We start from the raw sequence: 24,348 nt of genomic DNA, 5'->3' as shown, positions 1-24,348 counted from the left end.
GACTGCTTTAGCTGTGTCCCAAATATTTGGATAGCTTGTGTCTTCATTTTCATTGAACTCTCCAAACATTTTGATTTCTTCCTTGATTTCCTCTTTGACCCAGAAGTTGTTAAGAAGTGTACTGTTGAGGTTCCACATTTTGGGACTGTTACTAATCTTTTGTTGATTGTTAAGTGTTAGTTTAATTCCACTGTGGTCTGAGAAGATGCTTGGGATGATTTCAGTGCTCTTGAATTGGCTGATGCTGTCTTTGTGGCCTAACATATGGTCTATCCTTGAGAATGACCCATGTGGATTTGAGTAAAATGTGTATTCCAGTTTCTTGGGATGAATGACTCTGAAAATGTCCAGTAGTTCTAGTTTATCTATCTCTTCATTTAGCTCCCTTATGTCTTTATTGATTTTCTGCCTGGATGATCTGTCAAGTTGAGAGAGTGGGGTGTTGAAGTCCCCTACTATGATTGTGTTACTGTTCATATATTGCTGTAGCTCTTTCAGTAGAAGTTTGATGTATTTAGATGGCTTCTCATTGGGTACATAGATATTAATAATTGTTAAGTCCTCTTGATTGACTGATCCTCTGAGCATTAAGTAGTGTCCATTCCTATCTTTTTTAATCTTATCTATTTTAAAGTCTATCATGTCAGATATGAGAATAGCTGTTCCTGCCCTTTTTTGTGGGCCATTGGCTTGTATGATAGTTTTCCATCCTTTCACTTTAAGTCTGTGTTTGTCTTGTTGCGTTAGGTGGGTTTCCTGTAGAGAGCATATTGTTGGGTTGTGTTTTCTGATCCATCTTCCTACTCTGTGTCTTTTAATAGGTGAATTCAGGCCATTGACATTTATTGATATCAAAGATTGAAGATATTTTAACGCCATTCTTGTAGAGTTTTAGAGTGTTCTGATATATGTCCTATTTGTGGTGGTCTGGTTGTTTATAGGAGACCTTTCAGAACTTCTTTCAGGGCAGGCTTGGTGATAGTTGAATCCTTCAACTGTTGCTTGTCTGAGAAGGTTTTGATGCTTCCATCTAGTCTGAATGACAGTCTAGCAGGATATAGTATTCTTGGCTGAAAGCCTTTCTCATTGAGCACTCGATAGATATCTTGCCATTCTCTTCTGGCCTGTAGTGTTTGTGTGGAGAAGTCTGCTGCTAATCTTATGGGTTTTCCTTTGTAGGTGACTCTTTGTTTTTCTCTTGCAGCCTTGAGGATCCTTTCTTTATCCTTATTCCTTTCCAATCTAAGTATGACATGTCTTGGTGTCTTTAGGTCTGGGTTAATTCTGTTTGGGACCCTCTGGGCTTCTTGAATCTTTATGTCTTTGGTGTTGCCTAGACTAGAGAAATTTTCAGTATTATGGCCTGGAGAACGCTTTCTTCCTCCCCTTCTCTTTCTTCCTCTGGTAAGCCAATAATGCATATATTGTTTCTTTTGAAGTCATCCCATAGGACTCTGTTGTTGTTTTCAGCATCTCTTAATCTCTTTTTGAGATCTCTTACTTCTTTTTTAGTTGTCTCTAATTCATCCTCAATCTTGCTAATTCTGTCTTCAGCCTCATAGATTCTATTCTCTCTGCCCTCTACTGCTTTCTGGAGTTCATCTATTTTGTTGCCCTGCTCTGATACTGTTTTAACTTGTTCAGCTAGTTGCCTTCTTAGCTCAGCGATTTCAGCTTTCAGCTTTCTAATAACCATGAGATAATTAGAATTTTCTTCCATATTCTCATTTGTTGTTCCTGCATTTCTGATTACAATTTTTTCAAATTCTTTACTCACTCCTGTTATTTCCTTAGCTAATGTTTGGATGTTGAACTCATTATTTTGTGCTTCACCCTCTGGAGGACTTTGAGCTGGACTCTTTTCCTGGTTCGAGTCTCCAATATTTTTTCTTGTTGTTTTAACCATTTTATATATTATGTTATGAGTTCCCTTTATCAGTACTTTTCAAATTATTGATCACTATTGCCTGGATTGACTTGTGTCTAAGTAAATTCATTAAAGGGTTCACAGTGGTGGAAGTTAACAGTTGTTTCAATCCCTGAGTTGGAGCTCAGTGGTGTAAAAGCCTCTTTTTTTTCTTCCCTGTAGGCTATGGGAGCCTGAGGGCTTTTAAACTATCAATAGGCTTCTTAGCTTAATCACTGACTCCTGACCAAGAGATAAAGCAGGGTGTGGCAGAGATAATCCAGTGGTTATGCAAAGAGACTTTCACAGCCCCTCAGCTATGCCACCGAGGTATAGGTCTTCTCCTGAGTTTCCCGGTTAGATCTCTGTACCCTGGTGTCCCTCCCTGTCGCTGCTCCAGATTCTGAGGATAGTAGCAATGGAGACTCAGAGTTGCACTTGGTGAGTCTCTGGGGAGTCCTTTCCTCCCTTCAGCTGTCCCCTTGTTGTGGAGCAGACTGGAGGTGGTGTCTCCACTGACAAACTGTCGAACTGTTAGCAGTCACTTAATCTCTCCTTAGGCCCCTCTCTCCTCTCTGTCACCAGCCACGCGTGTTTGTACTCACGGGTGATTTACTGGGTTCCTGTGGTCATTCTAGTCCTGTCTTGTTTCGGTCCGGGTGGTCTCCTTTGGTATTCCTAGTTGATCCGGGAGAGGAGAGGAGAGGAGAGGAGAGGAGAGGAGAGGAGAGGAGAGGAGAGGAGAGGAGAGGAGAGAAAGCGATCGGCTGCTGGTAGCTCCGCCTCCGGAAGTCAAATCCCCCCTTTTTTTTTTCCGGGGTCCCTTTTTTAAAAATTTATTTATTACCTTTTGTTGCCCTTATTGTTTCGTTGTTGTTGTTATTATTGACGTCGATGTTGTTGGATAGGACAGAGAGAAATGGAGAGGGGAGGGGGAGAGGAAGAGAGACACCTGCAGACCTGCTTCACCACTTGTGAAGCGACTCCCAGGCAGGTGGGGGGTGGGGACCCTTATTCTTACATGGCCAAATTTCCAAACCGTGAGTGAATGCAGAGCCCGCCTCTGCCATCTGCTAGGGATGGCACTGCCCCTCAGCTGTCTCTGACATGCCAAACATGCGCTCCACTTGAGAGCGCCCGCTGCAGCTGAGGGTGGTGGGCTGCTTCCACTCTGAGTGCTGCCCATTGGACTTTCTACTCAGAGTTCAGATCCCAGCTCAGCCTCCCGGGCATATGCACCGGTGAGGCTGCCCCTGCCCCCCTGGCCCAGTGCTCGTGTGCTGTCATCTCCGGGGGCAGGGAGAGGACAGAGACGGGGCCGTGAGGATCAGGACTTGGGAAGAAGTGAGTGTGCAGGCTCTCAGAGAGCTCGACTCTACCGTGTTCAGATGAAGGAAAAGATGCCTTCCAGAGCCAGAGCCAAGGGTGACTCCCCAGTCGCCTGCGGTCTGGATGATGCAAGCCGTAATTCCCTGCCGCCCAGCACCAGCGTGTTCACTTCTGCAGTGTGGAGTCTCTGGGCTGTGCTCAGTCGCCGGGGCCCCCCCACCCCCGCCTCAGGAGTGCTGACCTCAGCTCAGGGCACCCCGTGCCCGTGTGGGCCGCACCCAGTCAGGAGCCACCCTGTCTCCGCTCTGTTCCTGCAGCGTGTGCACGGCTGCTGGTGGGTGGGAGGTGACATTGGCTGGCCTCAAGCTGCCTTCAGGGCTCCAGGACCGGCTCTTTGTGGAGTCCACCACAGCCTTCCTCCGTCACAGTGAGCCAGGCGCTGTTAGAAGTAGGCCACCCTGCCCGCTTACACACACACACACACACACACACACACACACACACACACACGCATGCGCACACGCCCTATTTCGCAGCACGGCGGGTTGCGGTGACCCTGGGTCTGTGAAGTCATCGCCCCTCTGGCAGGCAGGACCGAAGGCTCTGCTAGTTGCGCTCTGAGGTCGCTGTCCTCATGGAAGCTAAGCGTCTGCGGCTGGTGTCTGTTGCGCGAGGTTGTGTTGGAGCCTCAGCCTCCAGGCGGTGGGGGAGGCGGGCGGGGGACACGGGGCACTGCTGCTGGGCTCTGCGAAGGTGGGTTGTGTGCTGCGGTGGCTGACCGAGCTGTGTGCGTGGCTGCCCCGCACCGGAGGACAGGCTGGCCAGATCTCAAACTTCCCGCTTGTGGTCACTTGTATCCGAAATTATGTGATCTCTTGTTTAAAAAGGAAAGCACGCCGACTTTGAAAAGTCCTGCAGCTGTGTAAATAACGGCATCTGGGACCCAGGTGGGCAGATAGTGCGCAGACCGTCACTAGAATCATTGTGTCACTGTCACTGGTCCTGGGCTTGCCAGGCCTTTTCTGATTATCAGATGCAACAAATGACGTCCAATTTTATTGACCAGTTTGGCTTCAACGACGAGAAGTTTGCAGATCAAGACGACATTGGCAAGTGAGTATGGCTGTCCGTGTCCTTCGCTGCCTGCCGTGCGCTGGGGCCCCAGTGGACCCTGTAGAGTGTCGTCCGCCCGCCCCGCGCCCCTCGCTGGCTGTGTGCGTTCAGCCGCCCCCAGCACACACGGCAGGCTCCAGCCTGTGTGTTCTCTCCTCAGGTGGTCAGCCGGAGGTAGAGTGGGGTTTTTGGCCAGAGCCAGGCAGGCAGACCACTCCCTCCCGGTCAGGGTAAGAGGAACACAGCCGTGGGGGTCTCGGTTCAGTGCAGAACAGCCGGCAGTCAGCAGGGCAGCTGCTGCGGCGTCGCCCCCGAGAGAGCGAGTTGGCTGAGCAGGAGGAGACAGTCCTGAACGCGGGGGCCTGCTCCCATGGGCAACCCCGGGGCCTGGCCCTCGCCAGCAGCTGAGGTGTCTTCGTGGGCCTCCACCCCGGCCCCGGAGAAGCAGGACGCCGCGCCCGGCCCTTGGCTCAGTGGGCTAGTGGCCCGCCTGAGCAGAGGCGGGGCTGCTTCAGGGGAGTCGGCTCTGTACCCCGGAGCCCACCTGTCCGGACGCTGTTTCCTTCAGTAGTTCGGCTTGCACGATCTCCTCAAAGTATTTGTTTTGGGTGCTTGGGATGGCGGCAGAGTAGAATAGGCTACCCCTTTTAAGAAGCAGCAGCAGCCACCACCTCCTGAAAGCTCGCTGTCCATGGGGCCGCAACCCCAACCGCACCCCCACCGGCACCCCCGTCCGCACCCCCATCCGCATCCCTACCTCTACCCCCATCCGCACCCCCATCCCCACTCCCACCCGCACCCCCATCCCTACTCCCACCCACACCCCCACCCCCACCCCTATCCACACCCCCACCCGCACCCATGCTCTTGGGGGACTGGCTTTTCCCTCGCCCGCAAGCTTGTGCCGTGGCGTTGCGTGTGGGGCCCAGCACCAGGGCTGCCAGCGTGGACAGACGTTAAAAGCGTCTTCCGGGAAGACTGAGGCTGCTGGCCATGCCCCATAGGGCCGGTTCCGGGGATCCCTCGGGGCTTGTGGGGGGTTTGTGGGGGGCTTGTGGCTTGGTCCCGCACTTGGGGCGATGGTGACGGCGGGCCGTGTCAGGACACTCGCTACCCGGCTGTGAGTGAGTGGGGCTGACTCTTGCTCCCCTGTCTTTTGTTTACAGTGTTTCCTTTGATCGCGTTGCAGATATCAACTTCACTCTCAATACAAACGAAAGTGTAAGTGCTGCCTCTCCCATGGAGAGCTCGGGTGTGGGAGGCAGTTCTGTCAGAGCCACAGGGGCCCTGGGCCCGGCCGGTGTCTCCTCTCCCTGCAGGCGTGCGACTGCACGTGTTAAGTGTGACAGGACCTTCACGTCCACATGAGCCCCCAGGAAGGGAACCTGGGCTGGACCGGGGCCAGCCTGCCACCACCAGGCCAGCCCCTCCGCAGGTGACGTGGCTTCCGTGTCACCAAAGTCTTGGGCCAAGTCTTGGATTTCCTGTAGAGGAGCCTGAGGGGACAGTGGCTTCTGTGCTGCCAACTGCTGGCGGGAGCAGAAGAGCCCAGGGTGTCCTTCCTGGGGGTCGGGGACCGTCCTCTGGGTGTGTGTGGGGGGTGGGGGGCTCTGGAGTGGGAGACCAGCTGTCTGGTGAGAGCGAATCTGGCTTCTTGGCCGTGTTGAGGCCTCCCCCTTTTTTGGGCGGACATGTTCCTTCTTGTTGTGACGCAGGAGCTGACAGATTCTGGCACGGTGGCCTGTGCGCTGTGAGCCAGAGTGTTTGCTTCTGTCCTTTTTCTCCGTTAAAGAATTGGAGTGATGTGGAACTATCTGGACTCAGTCATCTTACAATCTTGTAAACCACAAGTTATTACAAATAAAAAGTGAGGGGAAAAAAAAGAATTGGAAAAGTTCAGTTGTCATTGTGACTTTTGGAGGAAACAGCTTGACTTCTCGGGAATCGGGCGGTAACGCAGCGGGTTAAGCGCACGTGGCGCCAAAGCGCAAGGACTGGCGTAAGGATCCCGGTTCGAGCCCCCGGCTCCCCACCTGCAGGGGAGTCGCTTCACAGGCGGTGAAGCAGGTCTGCAGGTGTCTGTCTTTCTCTCCCCTCTCTGTCTTCCCCTCCTCTCTCCATTTCTCTCTGTCCTATCCAGCAACAACGACTATAACAGCAATAAAAAAGGGCAATGCAAATAAATAAATATTTTAAAAAATAATAAAAAATAGCTTGACTTCTCAACTTGCGTTCTTTCCTTTGCTCCAGGGGAACGTTGCCTTGTTTGAAGCATGCTGTAAGGAAAGGATCCAGCAGTTTGATGATGGCGGCTCTGATGAGGACGACATCTGGGAGGAGAGACACATCCCATTCACGCCGGAATCCCAAAGGCGATCCAGGTGAGAGACGGCTGCTGACTGTCACTTCCTGTCCTGTGTGCAGGAGATGACGGGCCGCACTGCTCCGCCCTGTGCCGCCTGGGGTGCAGGCTCCTCAGTGATGAGGAGGCCCTGGTTAGCTGAGGGGGAACTTTGTTCCTGATCTCACGAGATCCCGAGTGGAAGTACAAGCCTGTGCTCGAGCCGTCCTCTCACTGTCCAGAGCTGACGGGCGGTGCCTGCCCTCTGTCTCTGTCTCTGTGGCTGCCTGCGGCTGAGGTCGCCAGGAGCCTACGCTGCATGTTGCATGTTCCGGTCACCGTCTGGCTGCTGCAGCTCTGGGGACAAGTGGCGTGGGACCGGGTCTCGATGGCGGGTGGCTTGGTTGCTCGTGTAAGATAACGCCCTGCTCTCACCGGCCTGTCAGCATTCGCTGTGAGCCTTCAGTGCCCAGTGGGTTATGCCGCCTGCCTCCCGGCAGCCGCAGAGGCGGCCTGACTGGCGTTGGGAGTGGCCTTTCGTGAGATGACACTTCGCCGTGAGTGTCACTGGGTGAGCCCTGACCTTCTCTCTCTCTCGTGTGCCAGTCTCCCTCCTGCCCCTCTGTATTGTCCCATCTGCTTTCTGTTCCCACAGAAAGAGCTCCCTCTTTAGCATTTCATACGCTACTTTAGGTTGTTATTATTATTATTATTTTAATTTGTTATTATTGTCTTTATTTATTGGCTAGAGACAGCCGAAAATCGAGAGCGAAGGGGTGATAGGGAGGGAGGGAACAACGCCTACACTCAAACCTGGGTCACCTGGCGCTCAACCAGGTGACCCACCCCCCCAGTACTTACCACTGACACTTGGGTCTGGCTTCTCTGGGCTGGCGGAGTGGTTTCCAGTCTCCCCTGTGCAGTCACTGGTCAGCAGTGCGTTCTAGTCATTCGTCCACTGACGTGTGAGTGAAAACACAGCCCACAGGATTTGAAAGATGCACTGGAAGCCTTGTTTGCGCACTGTTAGTGCAAGAATGAACGAGGACGGGGAGACGGCAGAATGGGCGTGCAAATAAGACGCCCTGCCCGAGACTCATGGGCCTGTGCACCACCGTGAGCCAGAGCTGAAAGTGCTCTTATTAAAGAATCAGTCAGGAATTCACATCCAGGGTGACCTCACTTCCCACTCTTAGGAAAGTAGAAGAAAAGCCCACCACGTAAGCAGACATAAAGGTCAGTCCAGAGTTGTTCTTTGAAATAGTAAAGTTAATTTACTTCCAAAAGAATGATCAGAGAGAGAGTGGAAACTGCTCGTAATCAGGAAGGAGGGGGCGACATTGCTCAGGCCACAGATAGTGGAAGGGCCTAAGGAGACTCGTGAGACGCTCTAGGCCGGTCGTTGTAACTGAGAGGCTCTTTGAAAGACAGAAACTACCAAGCCTTAGATAACAGCTGATCTCTGTAGAGGTGCAACGGCCAGTCACTGGTGACGGGGGGAAGTTTTGAACCAACAGTTCCAACAGTAGCTGGAAAACCTTGGGCGTCTCTTCTGAGGATGCTGGGCTCAGTCCGTAGGCTTCTCCCCGTGCGTCTTGGCCCGGATGGACCTCGGCCCGGGTGTGCACCCTCCACTACCCTGGGTCTCCTGGCCTTGACGTGGCGCTGCACACGGAAAGCATTTTGATAAGTTGACTTTGTCAACATTTAAAACTCTTGGAACTCTGCTAAGAATGAGAGACCGAGCCAGACTTAAGGAGGAGACACTTGCAAATCATGGGACAAAAGGGCTCGTGTGCAGCAGAGCACACGAAAAGCTCAGTGTGCAGTGGGGAGCCCCCTTTCTGCTGTAGAAAGTCACTTCAGATGGGAGCCCGGCGGTGGCGCAGCGTGTTAAGCGCACGTGGCACAAAGTGCAGGGACCGGCATAGGGTTCCCGGTTCGAGCCCCGGCTCCCCACCTGCAGGGGAGTCGCCTCGCAGGCGGTGAAGCAGGTCTGCAGGTGTCTGTCTTTCTCTCCCCCTCTCTGTCTTCCCCTCCTCTCTCCATTTCTCTCTGTCCTATCCAACAACGACAACAACAATAATAACTACAACAATAATAATTACAGCAACGATAAAAAACAAGGGCAACAAAAGGGAAAATAAGTAAATATTTTTTGAAAATTTAAAAAAGAAAGGCGCTGCAGGGAAGAGGAGATGCGGGAAGCGCAGAGGCGGCTCGCCAGGCGACGGGAAGCTCATCTAGGAGCGCGGCGGGCGGGCGGGCGGGCGGGCGGGCGGGTGCGGGCCCGCGGGGCAGCCGGCGGCCAGGATTTTCAGCCTAGCACGTCTGTTCACTCCCTCACTCCTCGTCTGTTCCTTCGTCCTCAGCTCAGGGAGCACAGACAGCGAGGAGAGCACAGACTCTGAGGAGGAGGACGGAGCGAAGCGGGACTTGTTTGAGTCCGCTGGTGCCGGTGCTGAAGACAAGATGGAGGTGGACCTGAGCGAACGTGAGCGGCCTCATTCCCGGGTGTTTTGAAAACAGACTTGCCTGAAGCGTCTGGGCTTTCTGGGGAGACTTTAGTGGGGGTAGGGGGCTGGATAAGTCTGGCCTTGGTCATCGGCTCTCTGCCACCTAGGGTGGGGGGTCCCGAGTCGCCTCGCTGGGATCGGAACTGTGGCGCCTCGAACACTAGCAGGGGCCGGAGCCCGACTCGCGGTGTTCAGACCCTTCCAGTCCTTGCGACCAAATAGGCGGCCTTTTTTTTTCTCCCCCTCTGGGTTTTTTGTTTGTTTGTTTGTTTGTTTGTTTTTACCAGAGCGCTGCTCAGCTCTGGCTTATGGGAGGGGGGATTGAACCTGGGACCTCAGAGCCTCAGGCCTGCGAGCCTGTTTGCACAGCCATGATGCTGTCTCCCCCACCGTAGTCAGCCATTTGCCCCATGCCCCTGGACTCTTGAGATTTGCACGAGCACAGTTACAGGGGTCGCCCGAGGGGCGTCTGCAGAGCCCGCGTGCTCGGACCCGCCGGCCGCCTGGGAGGCTGCAGCCTCGTGGTTCTTTCCTCCCGGGAAGAAGTCCGAACCCCGGCAGGCAGACCAGGAGGTGGCACAGTGGAGAAATGTCGGTCTCAGCCCAGCCGCGAGGTCCACAGTTCATTCCCGGCATCCTGTGCACCGCTTCTCCCTCATAAAGAAAGAAGTGATAAACCTTTAGAAACCGGGAGGAGGTGGCCTCGGGGTGACAGGAGCTCCCGGGTTGTGCAGCGCTCGCGGGCCCCCCCTCGGGTGCCCACGTCGAGCTGCTGCAGCCCGAGTGGCCTGAGTGGCTCCTGCCTCTGTTGTAGCCCCCGGCTGGTCGGCCAACTTCGATGTCCCTATGGAGACAGCCCACGGGGCTCCCCTCCACTCCGTGGGCTCGGACGTCTGGAGCACCGAGGAGCCTGTGCCCACCAAGGAGACGGGCTGGGCCTCCTTCTCCGAGTTCACGGCTTCCCTGAGGTGAGCCGGCGCTTCCCTCGGGCTCAGTGCTGCTCCTTCTGGGGGTGCGGCCCCAGGTCCGAGCCAGCGAGGGAATGGGCTCCCCCCTCCAGCGGCCTCTTTGTCCGTCAGACCCTCTCGCTGGGAGTCCTCGCTTTCCACAGGCCTGGGTGGGTGGGGCAGAAGCCGGGGGGGGGCGTCCCCACACGACGGCCCCAAGCAGCCCTGTGCCCGCACCGCCTCCAGGTGCCCGCGCGCCTCCCCGTGCCACCCGCGTGTCGGGCCCCTTGAGGGGAAAGCTGACCTCTGACCTTTGTCTCCCCCAAAGTGCGAAGGACTCGCTGAGGAGTAATTCCCCGGTGGCGATGGAGACCAGCTCGGAGCCCGCGGGGCCCCCGGCGCCCAGCACCCCCGCACTGCCGCCGCAGCCGGAAGGTCAGTGCGGGCTCCCTCCGCACAGCCTCGGGACAGGCTGCCGTCCGGGCACAGTGGGGGATGCCGCCAGGGACCCCCGATGGAAGCAGACCGTGTCTTGGCCTGAAGGAGGCGGCTTAAGGAGCCGCGGTTCACTTCTGTCAGTGCCCCGGAGGGGAAACTGAGGCCCCGGGAGAATAGACGCAGATGGAGGCAGATCCGAGACGGAGTCGCGCCAGGCTGGCCGTGGGTGTCGGGAGCCCAGCGGGGATGTTGCCACTCACAGAACACAGACATCGCCCTGCACACGGAGCCTGCGGGTGGGCTGGGAGGGCCCGTTAGTGCTGGAGGGAGGGATCTGTGGGGTAGGGGTAGGGGCCGGTCTAGAGAAAGCAGAGACCGCAGGGGACGGGCTGGGGGGGACGTGGGGACAGCTTGGCTCAGATGATCTTTCTTTTTTTTTTTTTAGATTTATTTTTTAGTGTTTATTATTTATTCCCTTTTGTTGCCCTTGTTGTTTTATTGTAGTTATTATTGATGTCGTCATTGTTGGATAGGACAGAGAGAAGTGGAGAGAGGAGGGGAAGACAGGGGGGAGAGAAAGACAGACACCTGCAGACCTGCTTCACCGCCTGGGAAGCGACTCCCCTGCAGGTGGGGAGCCGGGGGCTCGAACCGGGATCCTTAAACGGGCCCTTGCGCTTTGCGCCACCTGCGCTTAACCCGCTGCGCTACCGCCCGCCTCCCAGATTACTGATCCTTATTGCCCCCGGGGTTACAGACAAAAGATGATCCATCTTTCCTGCCCCCAGGGTTATGGCTGGGCTCAGTGGCCGTCCGCTCCTTTCTGATATTTACTGGATTTGATCGGAGTGGAGAGGGAAGGGTTTGACCGAGACACCTGCAACCCCGCTTCACCACTCCTGCGGCATCTCCCTGCAGGTGGAGAGCAGGGCTCGAACCTGGGTCCTTGCACGTGGTGGTGTGCGCTCAGCCCGGTGCGCCACCCCGGCCCCAGACAGAAGGCCGTCAGTTTGTCTGTTTTCACCCTGAGCTCTGCTGTGGCCGCGTGGCCTTGTGCGGCGTCTGTGGGGAGGAAGTTGGGGGGTGACCTGCGCGGGGCTGTGCTGAGGGCTCGCAGGGAGCCTGTGCCCAGGCGCTCCCCGGTGAGCCACCCCACCTCTCTGTCCTCCTCGGCGGGGCGGGGCGGCGGCGTGAACCGGCTTGTGCTCCCTCCCTCAGCTCCGGGCAGCGTGGCCATGGACGCCAGCTCGGACGGCGAGGAGGACGCGGAGGGTGCAGACAAGGTAACTGAGACAGTGATGAATGGCGGCCTGAAGGAGATGCTCAGCCTCACTGTGGACGCCAAGACAGAGACCGCGGTCTTCAAAAGGTAACAGAGGCTGTGGCCCGGCTGAGGGGAGGAGGCTGCGGGGGGCGAGCACTCGCCCACTGTCGCCCACTGTCGCCCACTGTCGCCCGCTGCTCGGAAACGCGCCGCCTCCTGTGCTCCCGCAGAGATGTCTCCCGGCCCTGACTCGGCCGCCCTGTCCATCTGTCCCGCTCGGTGTGCACACACACACACAGCATGCACCAAACACACACACTCTCACACAGCACGCACCACACACACGCACCACACACACACACCACACACTCACACTCTCACACACATGCACCACACACACACACCACACACACACACACACACACACACTCACACACACCACACACACGCACACACATACCACAGACACACACTCACACTTCTCACACACTCACACACACACACCACACACTCACACGCACACACATACCACAGACACACACTCACACTTCTCACACCACACACTCACACGCACACACATACCACAGACACACACTCACACTTCACACACACACACACATACCACAGTCACACACGCACTCACACACACACACTCACACACACACTCTCACACACACTCACACAGTCACACACACACCCCACACTCACACACACACACCCCACACTCACACACACACTCTCACACACACAGTCACTCACACACACTCACACACACACACACCCCACACTCACACACACACTCTCACACACACAGTCACTCACACACACTCACACACACACACACACAGTCACTCACACACACAGTCACTCACACACACTCACACACACTCACACAGTCACTCACACACACTCACACACACAGTCACTCACACACACAGTCACTCACACACACAGTCACACACACACACTCACACACACTCACTCACACACTCACTCACTCACACACACACTCACACACACTCTCTCTCACACACACTCACACACACACACACTATCCCAGACTAGTTCAAGGAGGTCCTGTCAGCTCGGAGTGAGAGAGAGGAGCCGACAAGTCTTCGTCACGGGAGGACCTGCCTTGCTGGGCGCCGCCCTCACTAGCGCTGTGTGGGTCTCTGCTCCCCGCCAGCGAGCGAGGAGGGCCGAGCAGAGCAGAGCAGAGGTGCGCACAGCACAGCCGGGGCGGGTACACGGCCAGCCGGCGCCCAGAGCGGGGCCCAGCGCGGAGTGTCGCTCACTCCCTGCCGGCGGGCGTCTGGCCCAGCCTGTGAGGGGATCAGTCCGTGCGGTCCCTGTTGCTCGAGTGTGGAGGGCTGGTGACCGCGTGTTCACTTAGCGCCACGGGGTGAAAGGCCCGCGTCACCGGCAAGGAGGCGACGGGACGGGACGCAGGCGGTCAGACTCCTTCCTGAAGTTGCTCGGGAACGGGAAACAGGGCTGCGGGTGTCTGTCTCGCTCCCTCTCTCCCTCTCCCCGTCCTCTCGAGTTCTGGCTGTCTCTATTCAATAATAAATAAAGCTTAAAAGATTAGAAATTAAGAAAGAGGTGGCCAGGCGGTAGCACACCTGGTTAAGTGCTCGCACTACAGTGTGTGTGTGTGCAAGGACCCGGGTTCAAGCCCCTGGTCCCCCCCACCTGCAGGCAGAAATTTCACGAGTGGTGAAGCAAGGCTGCAGGTGTCTCTGTCTCTCACCCTCTCTGTCTCCACCTTCCTCTTGATTTCTGACTGTCTATCCAATACTAAATAGATAAAGAAGAAATTTGTAAAAGAAAGGAAATAGAAGCGTGGTCCGGGCGGTGGCATAGCGGATAAAGCACTGGACTCTCAAGCATGAGGTCCTGAGTTCAGTCCCCGGCAGCATATGGACCAGAGTGATGTCTGGCTCTTTCTCTCTCTCTCTCTCCTCCTATCTTTCTCTCTTGAGGTGGCTGCTGGCCGAGGAGTGGGACTCAGCCTGACAAGGAGCCCAGGGCCTCCACGCTGGGCCCTGCCGCCACAGCAGATCGTGTCTGGTGGGTCCCCTCAGCCGACGGCCTGAACCAGGGGAGTCGTTGGCTCTTCTCCGTGTGCTTCTCACCGAGCGCGGCCCGACCCGAGGGGGGGTGGGACCGGAGTGGGACCCTGGCGCAGAGGGTCACCGACGTAGCTCACCGGTTAGCTATGTGTGTTGTTGCCATGCACAGGAGCTGGGTTTGAGCCTGGCCGCCACCTCACTGGAGGAAGCTCGGTGCTGTAGAGTGCCCCTGTCTGTCTCCTAATGTCAGCCCAGTGCAGAGGAGCCCCGGCAGTGACCAAAATTAAATACATACACACGCGCGTGTGCGCCCGCACACACACACACACACACACACACACACTCGAGGTTAGGGACCAGGTGGTAGCTCACCAGGTTAAGCGCACATAGTACCAAACGCAAGAATCCGGGGTTTGAACCCCGGCTCCCCACCTGCAGAGGGTCACTTCACAAGCGGTGAGGCAGGTCTGCAGGTGTCTTTCTCTCCCCTCCTCTCTGTTTCTCTCTGTCTTATCAAAAAAGGGGGCCCAGGCAGTGTGTATGTGTAAGGACCCGGGTTCAAGCCCCTGGTTCCCACCTGCAGGCGGGAAGTTTCACGAGTGGTGAAGCAAGGCTGCAGGTGTCTCTGTCACCCTCTCTCTCCCTTAACACTTGGTTAAGCACACAGACTCTACTGCAGAAGGACCTGGGTTCAAGCTCCTGGTCCCCACCTGCCGCGGGAAAGCTTCACAAGTGGTGAAGCAGGTCTGCAGGTGTCTCTGTCTCCCTAACTCTCCCTACCCTCTCAGTTTCTGTCTCTAGCCAATAATAAGTAATTTAAGAATTAAAAAAGAAACCATTCCACCGCTAAAAAAATAAATAAAATGGCCGTAGGAGCCGTGGATTCCTAGCGCAAGCACCAGTGCTAACCCTGGAGGCGGTCCACAAGCAAATAGGCTCACCCCCTTGCCTGGAGATGTAACAGGAGGGCCGGGCGGGGGCGGCTCACCCAGTGCGGGCTGTGCGGGCCGGGCAGGAAGCACGAGCCCAGCGGTGCTGCTGTCGGCCTTCCCCCCGAACGAGTAAGAATGGGGGTTCAGACCGGGTCCCTGCCTGCCGGTGGAAAGCTTCACTGTCTCGGTCTCTCTACTTCTCCCACCCTCCCAACTTCTGTCTAAATCAAATTTTAAAAGAAAGGAAAGCGGGCCCTGGGAGCTGTTGGTCGCCCTACAGACACTGAGACCCAGCAATAAGCCTGGAGGCGACAGTAATTTAAACAGCTGACAAAAAGGCACAGAGAATTGTGCGTTGAGCCAGGTAGGTCTCCCCGCACACACTGCCCCCGCCTGGCAGAGGCTAGCGCCCGGTACCGCGTGGCGGCCCGCAGAGAGCTCCCCCGAGAGACCTGAGGGCACGGGCTCCTCTTTCTGTCTCTCTCCCTCGGTCTCGCAGAAGTGGCGAGAAAGAGGAAGGGAATGGGGCTTGGGGGAATAGAAGAGGCCCTCCCCAGAGGCCGGCGCCCCGGCCCGTGTGAGCCATCGAGCAGGGCAGACGGAGGGCAGGGCTGGCGGCTTCACACGGGGGTCTGGGCTGGCAGCGCCGCGGGCCGTAGGGGGCGGCTGTCCTCCTGTCCGTCCGGAGGGCGAGGGCCACGCCGTCAGCAGAGCCGGGCCGGCAGGTCTCTGGGGGGCGCACAGGGGGCGGTCGTCGGGGTCGTCGGCCGCCTCTGCCCCGGCCCGCGGCTTCGCTGCCAGGACGGGGCGCCGTCCAGGGTGCCGCCGGCGCTTGGCCGGGCCCGCAGCCCCCCTCCGGCCCCCGCGGGGCTCGGTCTGCAGGCGCCGGGACTGAAGCCTCGTTCCTCCAAACAGGTAGCCGGCAGCTCTGCGCAGCCGCGGGCTGGGCCCAGGCCTCCTGCTAGGGGCGCCTGACACTCTTGCTCATTTCTTTTTCTCTTTTGCACACTTGGCCCCAGAGTGTTGAGATCCTTTCGGTATGTACCCTCAGGCGGGACATCTGCAGGCGCGCATCGTGCCCTCTGGGTCCCCACGTGTGCGCGCCCCTCACGCCCTCCCGCGCCCCTGCCCCCCCTCCCGCGCATGCCCGGCCCCGGGGCCCGACTCCGTGCTCGCCGCCACCGAGCTCCATCTGCATGTGCCCCCGCGCCCGCCCCCCGCCCCCGCCCCCGGGCGCCTCACGGCCGGCCTCTCTCCACAGCGAGGGAGGAAAGCCCGCCGCCCCTGAAGATGCTGCTTGTAAAGCGGCGGCGGAGGAGGGTCCCGCCCCGGGGGCAAAGGCCACGGTCCCCCGGCCCCCAGGCACCAGTCCCGAGCAGAGGTGAGTGCCCAGCGGGGTTGGGGTTGGTGGGGGGCCGGCCCCGGCATTGCTTTGGGTGACCGGTGAGTGCGCGTGTGTCCCCGTGGCCGCCAGCCGCAGGCTCAGCCCGTCCCGGCCAGCGCCCCCACGGGCACCGAGGCATGTGTGCTGCCCCGGCTGCCCTCACCCTGGCACAGCTGCGCTCCTGGCCCCGCGGCGAGGGGCGGGGGGCGTGTCGGGTGGGGGTGCTGGCAGGCCTGTGACGAGCTCCCGGAGGGCAGCCTGTCGCGGGCGCGTCTCTCCACGCCTTCCCGTGCAGAGACCTGACCTGTCTCGGGGTGCTGCTGCCCGGCCCCCGGCTGTACCGGAGCCTCCGCGCACCCCGGGCTCCCCGGCCCCTGGCCACGGCGGTGTGGGCCCTGCCCCGACTCAGCTGCCTGTCTGTCGCCCGCAGGACTGAGCCGCCGAGCGCGCCCGGGGACGCGTGTGTGAACGGCCCCGTATGATGCAGGGCGCACCCCGCCGCTCAGGGCGAGGCTTCCCGGACACCAGCCGCACTCAGCCTGCCAGGAACCAGGACCAGCAGCCTTTCTCCTCTAGCTCCTCAGACGCTGTACAGAGAATTCAGACTTGTGAAAAGATCGCACACTGACAAATGCCCAGAATCTCTGCGTATGTTCATATCGTATTGTCCCGAATCACGGGTCTCCTGTGAACACCATCCTTCCGCCCAGGCTGATAGCGGCAGAGCTCAGGTGGCTGCGAGGACGGCTCCCTGCCTGCATGCCTGCCTGCCTGCCTGCCTGCCTGCCTTCCGACGGCAAACACACGGGCCGACGTCTTTGAACGTAGCTACTGGGCAGTTATTAGTGTGACCAAAGTATTAAGCCATTTCATACCCTTTTCACCTTGTACAAAATTCTGGATTCGTTTTTTGTTTGTTTGTTTCTTTGTTTGTTTTTCCTCCTCCCAAGTTGGCAAGGAATTGTAGGACTGAGAATGCCCCCAGTGTTATTTTGGTTGTTTTAAAGGTGATTTCGAATAAGAAATATTTGGTGTTCTTTTTATATCCCGTTTTTGATTGGTAACTGTTTTCTGTATTGTTTAAGGAGATCAAAAACGTGAGTCTATCGGTAGAGATGAACTATTTATTGCTCCGGCTTAGTTGCTGAGTCGCCGTGACCGTGAAGCCACGTGCCCCGCTCAGGTCTGGTCTGCTGGGCCGCGGGCCGCTGGCCGCTGCCGGGGACCCGAGGCTGCCGGGCGTCTGTGGCTTGTGGTTTCGGGGTGTGTGTTTGTTTGTTGTTTTGTTTTTCGTTCCTCTTTTTGTTTTCGTAGTTCATCTGCCTTTCAACCCACTCACTGAAATTTCCCTCGTTCACAAGCGTCACTGACGACCCAGAACGAGCCAGAGCTGTGTGCCCCGCGGCCCGGCCCGGCCCGGCCCGGCCCTCGCATGCCCGCGTCTCACTCCCCGGGGAGCTGTTCGCGCGTCGATCCAAAACCAGTGTATTTTTCTAGAACTGGTTGTGTACATAGTGATTATGGAGACTGATCCGATGTAATTTATAATTTTCTATGTCGATGCCAAGATACATCGCAGCCTTCTCAGACAGCTCAAGCAGCCGGCTGTACCGGCGCGCCGTCCTCCGGAGAGAGGCAGACCCCTCACCCTCGCACTTGGAGATGCTGAGCAGTTTTTCATTTCTGGAAAAGAAAAGTACTCACATATTTTTACATCGTTTCTTTTTCCTGACCAGTATTGAAAAAACCAAAAGGATATTCTGGAAAGTGGCCCACGATTTTTCTAGAACTAGCAGCCTCCCAGCCGTGTGCCTCACCCGGAAATAAAAGGATCAAATGTCGATGCCTCATCTCTGCCTTCCTCCTCGGTGCCCGGCTGTCCGCGGCATGGCGCCCCTGTGTCCGGAGCACGAATGAATAAAGCCGCTTCTTTGCCTTGCTGGGGCCTGGGGCCGAGGGGGGCGCCAGGGGAGGGAGGGGAGCCCTCGGCCAGCCGCTTCACCTCGGACCCGTGCTCGGCCCCCGCTGCCTGGGGGCTGCCTGGAATCGCGTCTCACACGGCGGCCACGGGCCGGCCGGAAGGTGCGCGCACAGGACGCGCAGGCTCCGGCGTTGCTGGGTGTCAGCTCGCTCTCCTCGGGGAAACGTGCACTTCTGCTCTCCTCCCCCTCCCCCTCCCCCTCCCCCTCCCCCTCCTCGAGGGAGAGACGCTGGGGGCCGGGTGCTGGCTGCCTCCTGTGGCTGGAGGCAGAGCGGGAAGAGCACCAGGCAGGGCAGGGCAGGCTGGAACCGCTTCCTCCTGGGTGAGGCTCCCGCAGCTGCTGGAAACAAGGCCAAGGAGGGCGCGTGGCAGCCTGCGCTCGCGGGGGCTCTGCCAGGGGAACCCCTGGTTGGAGCCCGGGCAGAGCTTCGGCGCTGTGCTCCAGTGACAGAATGAAACGCAGGCACACACCTGCGGGTCACAAGGCCCTGGGTTCAAACCCCGGCCCCCACCTGCGGGGGGGGGAGCTTCCTGAGCCGGGGGGAGGGGGGGGAGAGACAGGTGCTGCGCCCTGCCACCTGCCCGCAGGGACCCCCGCGCCCCCGCACTGTCCCGAGGCCTCTGGTCTGAGGGGCTCCCCAAAGGCAGTGGGGCACCCAGCCGAACCCCCGGAACACCCTGGCCTGGAGAGCAGGGCAGAGGAGGGACATCATCACCCCAGAGCGAGTCAGAGCTGCCCCCCAGGGGCTGGGGGTCTGGGGGTGGAGGAGGGGCCTGAGCGGGAGGAGGGGGCCGGCCTTCCGGCTCAGCCCTGGAGAAGCAGCCCCCCAGCCGAGGGGCCCCCACACCCCGAGCTAAATTGCCCTCATTTCGGTCAAGCGGCTCTTTGTCCTGAGGATGGAAGCCGCGGGTGGGCGCTGGGCAGCTGTGACTGCCCTGGGGGGAGGGGGCTCCCTTGTGCCGCTTGAGAGCGGGGATGTGTGCCTGTGACCCCCCCACTTTGAAAAGCAGGGTCCCAGGGGCTGTGGGCACAGGGCACCCCCAGACCTGCCTACCTACCGGGTGCCACGGATCCAGGTCCACCCCAGAGCACCAAGACCGGGGAAACCCTCCAGGCACTGTGGGGGTCAGGGGCCCCAAGGTGCCCAGGAAGAGCTGCCCAGCTGGCGGGACCCCCGCGTGGGGGCCTGCCAGAGCCCAGAGTGCGTGCGGCAGGAAGACGGGGTGGGGGGCTCCCATCTGGCCGGACGGGGCTGTTATTTTCTCTCATTTAGGACCCGAGCCGACAGCTGCCGTTTTGTTAAAAGGGCAGAAATAACCTAATAAGTCAACCTCGATTTGGAGGCCACAGCCTGGAGCTTTCCAGAGTCGGGGGTGGGGAGGGGGGAGCGAGTCCGACAGAGTGGGGGGGTGCGCCCCCGGCCTGGAAGACGCCCCGCGACCCCTGACCCTCATGCCCCCCACCCCTGGCGCTCAGACTCCCGGCAACCCCAAGTGGGGGGGCTGGCCAGGTGGCTCACTGGCCTGATTTCGTCCCAGAAGCCCGGTGGCCCGGCATTCCCTCGGCCCCGGGACGCGGTGGGCTCACCCTGCGGGGCGTGTGCTGGACCCTGGCGCCACGTGAAAATGCCACAGCACCTGGGGAAGTCCTCGAGCTGTGTTCTTTAGTCTCTCTCCCTTTGTGGAATAAAAAGGGAAAAAAAAAAAAAAAAAAAACTGCGGAGTCGGGCGGTGGCGCAGTGGGTTCAGCGCAGGTGGCGCAAAGCGCAAGGACCGGCGTAGGAATCCCGGTTCGAGCCCCCGGCTCCCCACCTGCAGGGGAGTCGCTTCACAGGCGGTGAAGCAGGTCTGCAGGCGTCTGTCTCTCTCTCCCCCTCTGTCTTCCCCTCCTCTCTCTCCATTTCTCTCTGTCCTAGCCAACAACGACAACAACAATAATAACTACAACAATAAAAAAAACAGCAAGGGCAACAAAAGGGAATTAAAAAAAAAAAGTGAAAAACTGATCTGGGAGCATCGGGATGCAGGAGGCCCCTGGCGTCACCGAAATGATGGTAAAGGGGCCGGGCCGTGGTGCACACGGCACAGGGCACACGGCACAGGGCACACGGATCCGGGCTTGAGCCCTCGGTCCCCACCTGCAGGGGCGAAGCCTTGCGAGTGGTGAAGCAGGGCTGCGGGTGTCTATCTCCCACCCAGCCACCCCCCATTCCTGGCTGTCTACCCAATAAAGATAGTATTATAATAATAATGGGGGGGGGACTATACAGCCTTGAAAAGGCGGCAGGTCCACATGGGCCGCGACTGCCGGAGCTCCCTCCTTGCGCTCAGGGAAAGGCCCAGGACAGGCCTGATGGGAGGGGCGCTGAGGGGTCACGGGGGGGGGGGGGGCCAGGCCACACTTCCTCCTCTTCCCCCCAGAGATGCTCACCCAGGCCGGCTTTCTGGGGTCCCTCCGGTCCCCCCCCCAGCTCTCCCCACCCGCTAGCCAGCTGGGCACCACATGGCGGCTGACTCAGACCAGGAAGCAGGTGCAGTGCCCGGCTGACTCCCAGCTGCACCCCGGGGACCCCCCCACCCCCGCCACCAGGAAACAACCCCTTGAGTCACCCGGACACACAGGTGGCCGGACTCCAGCCCGGCCAGGCACGGGGAGGTGGGGGGGGGGCTTGGGTTTGGGGATGTTGAGGGAGGCAGGGTGGCTCCACCCAAGGCCCCCATGGAGGACCCTCCCAGGACACCCCCAGAGAGTGGGGAGGACCCCATGGTCACAGCGGCCTGGGCCCCAGCCCCCTCCCCCCCTCCTGTCTCACCCTCCTTGCCTGCTGGTCCCCTTGCCGAGTCCCCCCCCAGCCAGCGGCCCCCCCATCTCTGGACCCGGCCGTGCAGGGGTGCAAGGGGGAGCCTCGGCCCCATCCTGCCCTGCCCCTGGCTGGGACCCTGGTTTTACTGGGGTGCAGCCACCCCTCTGGCCAGCTCCTCCTCCGAGCGGCTCCCCTGCCCAGAGGGGGAGAGTGAGAATGAGGGAAAGAAGGGGAGGCCAGGGGCCCAGCAGCTCTGGCCTAAACCCCCCATGCCAGGCACCAGAGTAAAAGGCTCCGGGGAGGTGGGCTGTAGGATACAGGTCCCAAACGGTTGACAGAGGAGGACCTGGTGGGGGTTGCGCTGTTATGTGGAAAACCGAGACGTGTTATGCCTGTATGAACGATTGTATTCGCTGTTGAATGTAAAGCATTAATCCCCTAATAAAGAAATTAAAATTACAAGCCTCAGGTGTGTGCACACCCCCCCCCCCCTTGTCAGGGGCGCCTGGCTCGGGCTGCTCTGCCCGCTCTGGGCCACACTGCCGCCGTCTCAGCACCTGGGGGCGTCTCTGCCGCCCCCCCCCCCCAGGGCCCAAACAGCACAGGAGACTCCATGCAGCTTGGGGTGGGGGGTCCCGGGCAGGGGAGGGGCTCTCAGGGCTGCCTGTCCCCCCAACTAGGGGCACTGCTTTCCGGGGGGGTACTGGGCCACTGCCCTCACCTCACCAGGGTGACTGTGGGGCCGGGTGCCCCCTGTGGCCCTGGGAGAAGTGGCCCCCAACCCACCCTGGCAGCCCTCCCCCCCACGTATCCCCTCTATTTATAAAGTAGGCCAGGGGTCTGCCCCCCAGAGAAGGTGGGCTTGTGCCTTCTGCACCCCCAAAGGGCCCCCAGTGTTGGGGTGGGCGGCAAGCCTCCGCCCAGGCTGGACGCCCCCTGGGTGCAGTGGGGGTCTCCCTGGGGCGGGGCCAGGGACGGGAGGGGGGAGTGACACGTGACGCTGGGCGGGGAGGCGACGGGCCTTAAGTAGCCGGGCACAGGGTCCAAGACCGTCAAGCAGCCGCGCCCGTCCCCGAGTCCTGATGTGGTGAGCGCCCGCCGCCCACCCAGCCGGCACCCGGACCCGGCCGACGGACCCACCCGGCACCCAAAAGCACCCACAGGGACCCGGCCCCAGATCAAGGTAGCCGGCGCCCGCTGCCCCTCGGTGTGGTGTCTGGGGTCCCGGGCGGTGCCCGCGGGTGCCCCACGCGCTGCGCTGCTCCTTGCAGATGGCCCGGGCCGGCGCCCTCCTGCTGGCCTCCCTGCTCCTGGCCGCAGCCCTTGCAGACACCTGGGGGACCCTGGTGAGTGTGGGGCCGGCCGGGCAGGTGGGGCCCTGGGAGACGCCCCTCAGGCACCCGCGGCAGCCGGCAGCCCCCCAACAGGAGGAAATGCCCTGGGGGCAGGGAAGCGGAGACTTCCTGAGCCCTCTCCTCCTCCCCATCCCGCTCCTCTGCCCCTGCCCCCTGCTCCCGTCCCTGCCCCCTGCTCCCTCTCCTGCCCCCTGTCCTGTCCCCTGCCCCCTGTCCCTGTCTCCTGCCTCCTCCTGTTTCAGGCCAAGGAGAAGCGAGGCTGGACCCTGAACAGCGCCGGCTACCTTCTGGGTCCCCGTGAGTGACCCCGCACGGCCCCCACTGCCCACCTGCCTCCGTTCCTGGTGTCCAGGGGGACACAGGCGCCCACGCCAGCTGGTCACCGGGGCTGGGGGCTGTGGGACGAGGGGGGGGGCCGGGACAGACCCCCCGCCCGCCATTTCAGGGGAGAGAGCCTTAAAGGGGCGGCGCTCCCCCACCTCCAAGCAGACTCCCTTGCTCCCCTCTGAGCCCGGGCACCTCAGAATCTGTGAACTGCCCTCCCCAGAAGGCAGCCCCTCAACCAGGGACCCCAGCTGCTCCCGGCCACCCCCTGGCTCCAGGCTGGGGTGCTCAGGGTGGCCTCTGCCCACAGACGCCATGGACACCCACAGAGCCCTGCGGCACAGGGCGGGCCTGCCGGGCAGGCGGGAGCTGCAGCCCGCGGACGACTCGGACGCAGACTCGGACGCAGACGGGCCAGGTGAGGGGACCTGCCTCCACCTACCCGGTTCAGGCCAGCCGCCACCTGGGGGGAGCAGGGCTGCAGGTGCCTCTCTGCCCTCCCTCAGTCTCCGTCTGTCCCAGCAAACAAAAACCTAAAGGGAAGAGGGGCCTGGCGGTGGCGGCAGGCTGAGTCCCAGCAACAACCCTGGAGGCAAAATAAAGGCAGAAAAGAGACGCAGGCAGCCAGAGCTCAGGTGACAGGTGACAGCTGCCGCCAGGAGCCCCCTCACCCCGAGGGAGGGTCCCGTGCTGGGCCTCAGCACCTTCTGTTTCCCAGGGGGCTTGGCCAGGACGCCGCCCGAGGGCCCGGCCGTGCGCACCATCGGGGACTTCCTCAGCTTCCTGCGCCTCAGAGGTCTGTGGGCCCCCCCCCCCCCGACACGAGCCCCCTGCCCAGAAGCCCGGGCGCGCAGGGAAGGCTGGGAGCTGGGCCTCTCCTTGGTGCCGGGGAAGGGGCATCATCGGGCCTTGCAGCGGGGAGGGAGCCCGGCTCCGAGACCCCCAGTCCTCTGCCCCCACCCTCCGTGCCCAGGCCACCCGCTTCTGGGCTGGGCCCCCGAACCCTGGAGGCGTAATTCCCCGGTGCCTCAGTGTGGCCGTCTCTCCTGCAGAGACCGGGGTCCTGGAGGGCACGCCGGAAGACACGGAGCTGTCCCGAGGAAGCTCTTGGGCACACGGGTGACCCGGCCCGGCTCTGGGGACGGAGAGCGTGTGCCCACCTGCCCACCCCCGAGGCCTCCGCCCCGTGTCCCCGCAGCACAATAAAGAGCAGCAGTGGCTCACGGTGGCCTGTCCCTTCGCTGTGTACCGGGGCTGGGGGGCGGCTGTCGGACACCTCGGCACTGTGTCCCCAGATGGGGGCTGAGCTGAGGGAGCAGAAGGAGCGCCCACCCCTGGCGGGCACAGAAACCCCATAGTAGCCTCGGGAGGCTCGCGGACACATCGGGGCGCAGCCCCAGCCCCCCACAGCAGCCCCCCGCCCCTCAGGAACAGGGATGGGGACAGGGACGGACCCTTCCAAGGAGCCCACAGTCCTGCCCCGGTGCGGTTCTGCCCAAGGGCGGCGGTGCCACAGAGGGGCCAGCGGGCCGGGCAGAGACTCGGCTCCCACCCAGAGCCACAGGCGTCTCTGTGGCTGAACCCGGTGCTCGGCCGCCGGGCCTCTCGGTGCCGCGGTGTCGCCCCCTCTGAAGCAGCGGAT

General features: G+C 60.0%; 2 protein-coding genes across 13 annotated transcripts in view; both read left to right on the top strand.

Annotated features, from left to right (window-relative positions):
- PPP6R3 (protein phosphatase 6 regulatory subunit 3) overlaps positions 1-18,083 on the top strand; it is an 89,430-nt gene extending 71,347 nt beyond the window's left edge. For 3 of the 12 annotated variants that reach the window (XM_060177246.1, XM_060177242.1, XM_060177253.1), the window contains 10 exons: positions 4,251-4,348; positions 5,515-5,569; positions 6,599-6,729; positions 9,062-9,183; positions 10,020-10,173; positions 10,481-10,587; positions 11,809-11,959; positions 15,878-16,015; positions 16,138-16,239; positions 16,673-18,083. In XM_060177246.1, the coding sequence (XP_060033229.1) occupies positions 4,251-4,348; positions 5,515-5,569; positions 6,599-6,729; positions 9,062-9,183; positions 10,020-10,173; positions 10,481-10,587; positions 11,809-11,959; positions 15,878-16,015; positions 16,138-16,239; positions 16,673-16,724 (1,110 nt within the window). In that variant the 3' untranslated portion in view covers positions 16,725-18,083. Of the gene's footprint in view, positions 1-4,250; positions 4,349-5,514; positions 5,570-6,598; positions 6,730-9,061; positions 9,184-10,019; positions 10,174-10,480; positions 10,588-11,808; positions 11,960-15,773; positions 16,016-16,119; positions 16,240-16,672 lie in introns of those variants that run through there. The other 9 variants (XM_060177249.1, XM_060177244.1, XM_060177252.1 and 6 more) reach the window with 6 other exon arrangements.
- On the top strand, positions 17,803-23,927 carry GAL (galanin and GMAP prepropeptide). The gene is made up of 7 exons (XM_060177360.1): positions 17,803-17,938; positions 22,068-22,210; positions 22,299-22,373; positions 22,625-22,679; positions 23,017-23,124; positions 23,425-23,502; positions 23,759-23,927. The coding sequence occupies exons 1-7, from the start codon at positions 17,803-17,805 to the stop codon at positions 23,827-23,829; spliced, it is 666 nt and encodes a 221-aa protein (XP_060033343.1). The 3' UTR covers positions 23,830-23,927.
- Positions 23,928-24,348: the final 421 nt, after the last annotated feature.

This window comes from Erinaceus europaeus, chromosome 17 (genome assembly GCF_950295315.1).
Source record: "Erinaceus europaeus chromosome 17, mEriEur2.1, whole genome shotgun sequence".
Classification (NCBI taxonomy): domain Eukaryota; kingdom Metazoa; phylum Chordata; class Mammalia; order Eulipotyphla; family Erinaceidae; genus Erinaceus; species Erinaceus europaeus.
This window is presented reverse-complemented; position numbering and strand designations above follow the sequence as displayed.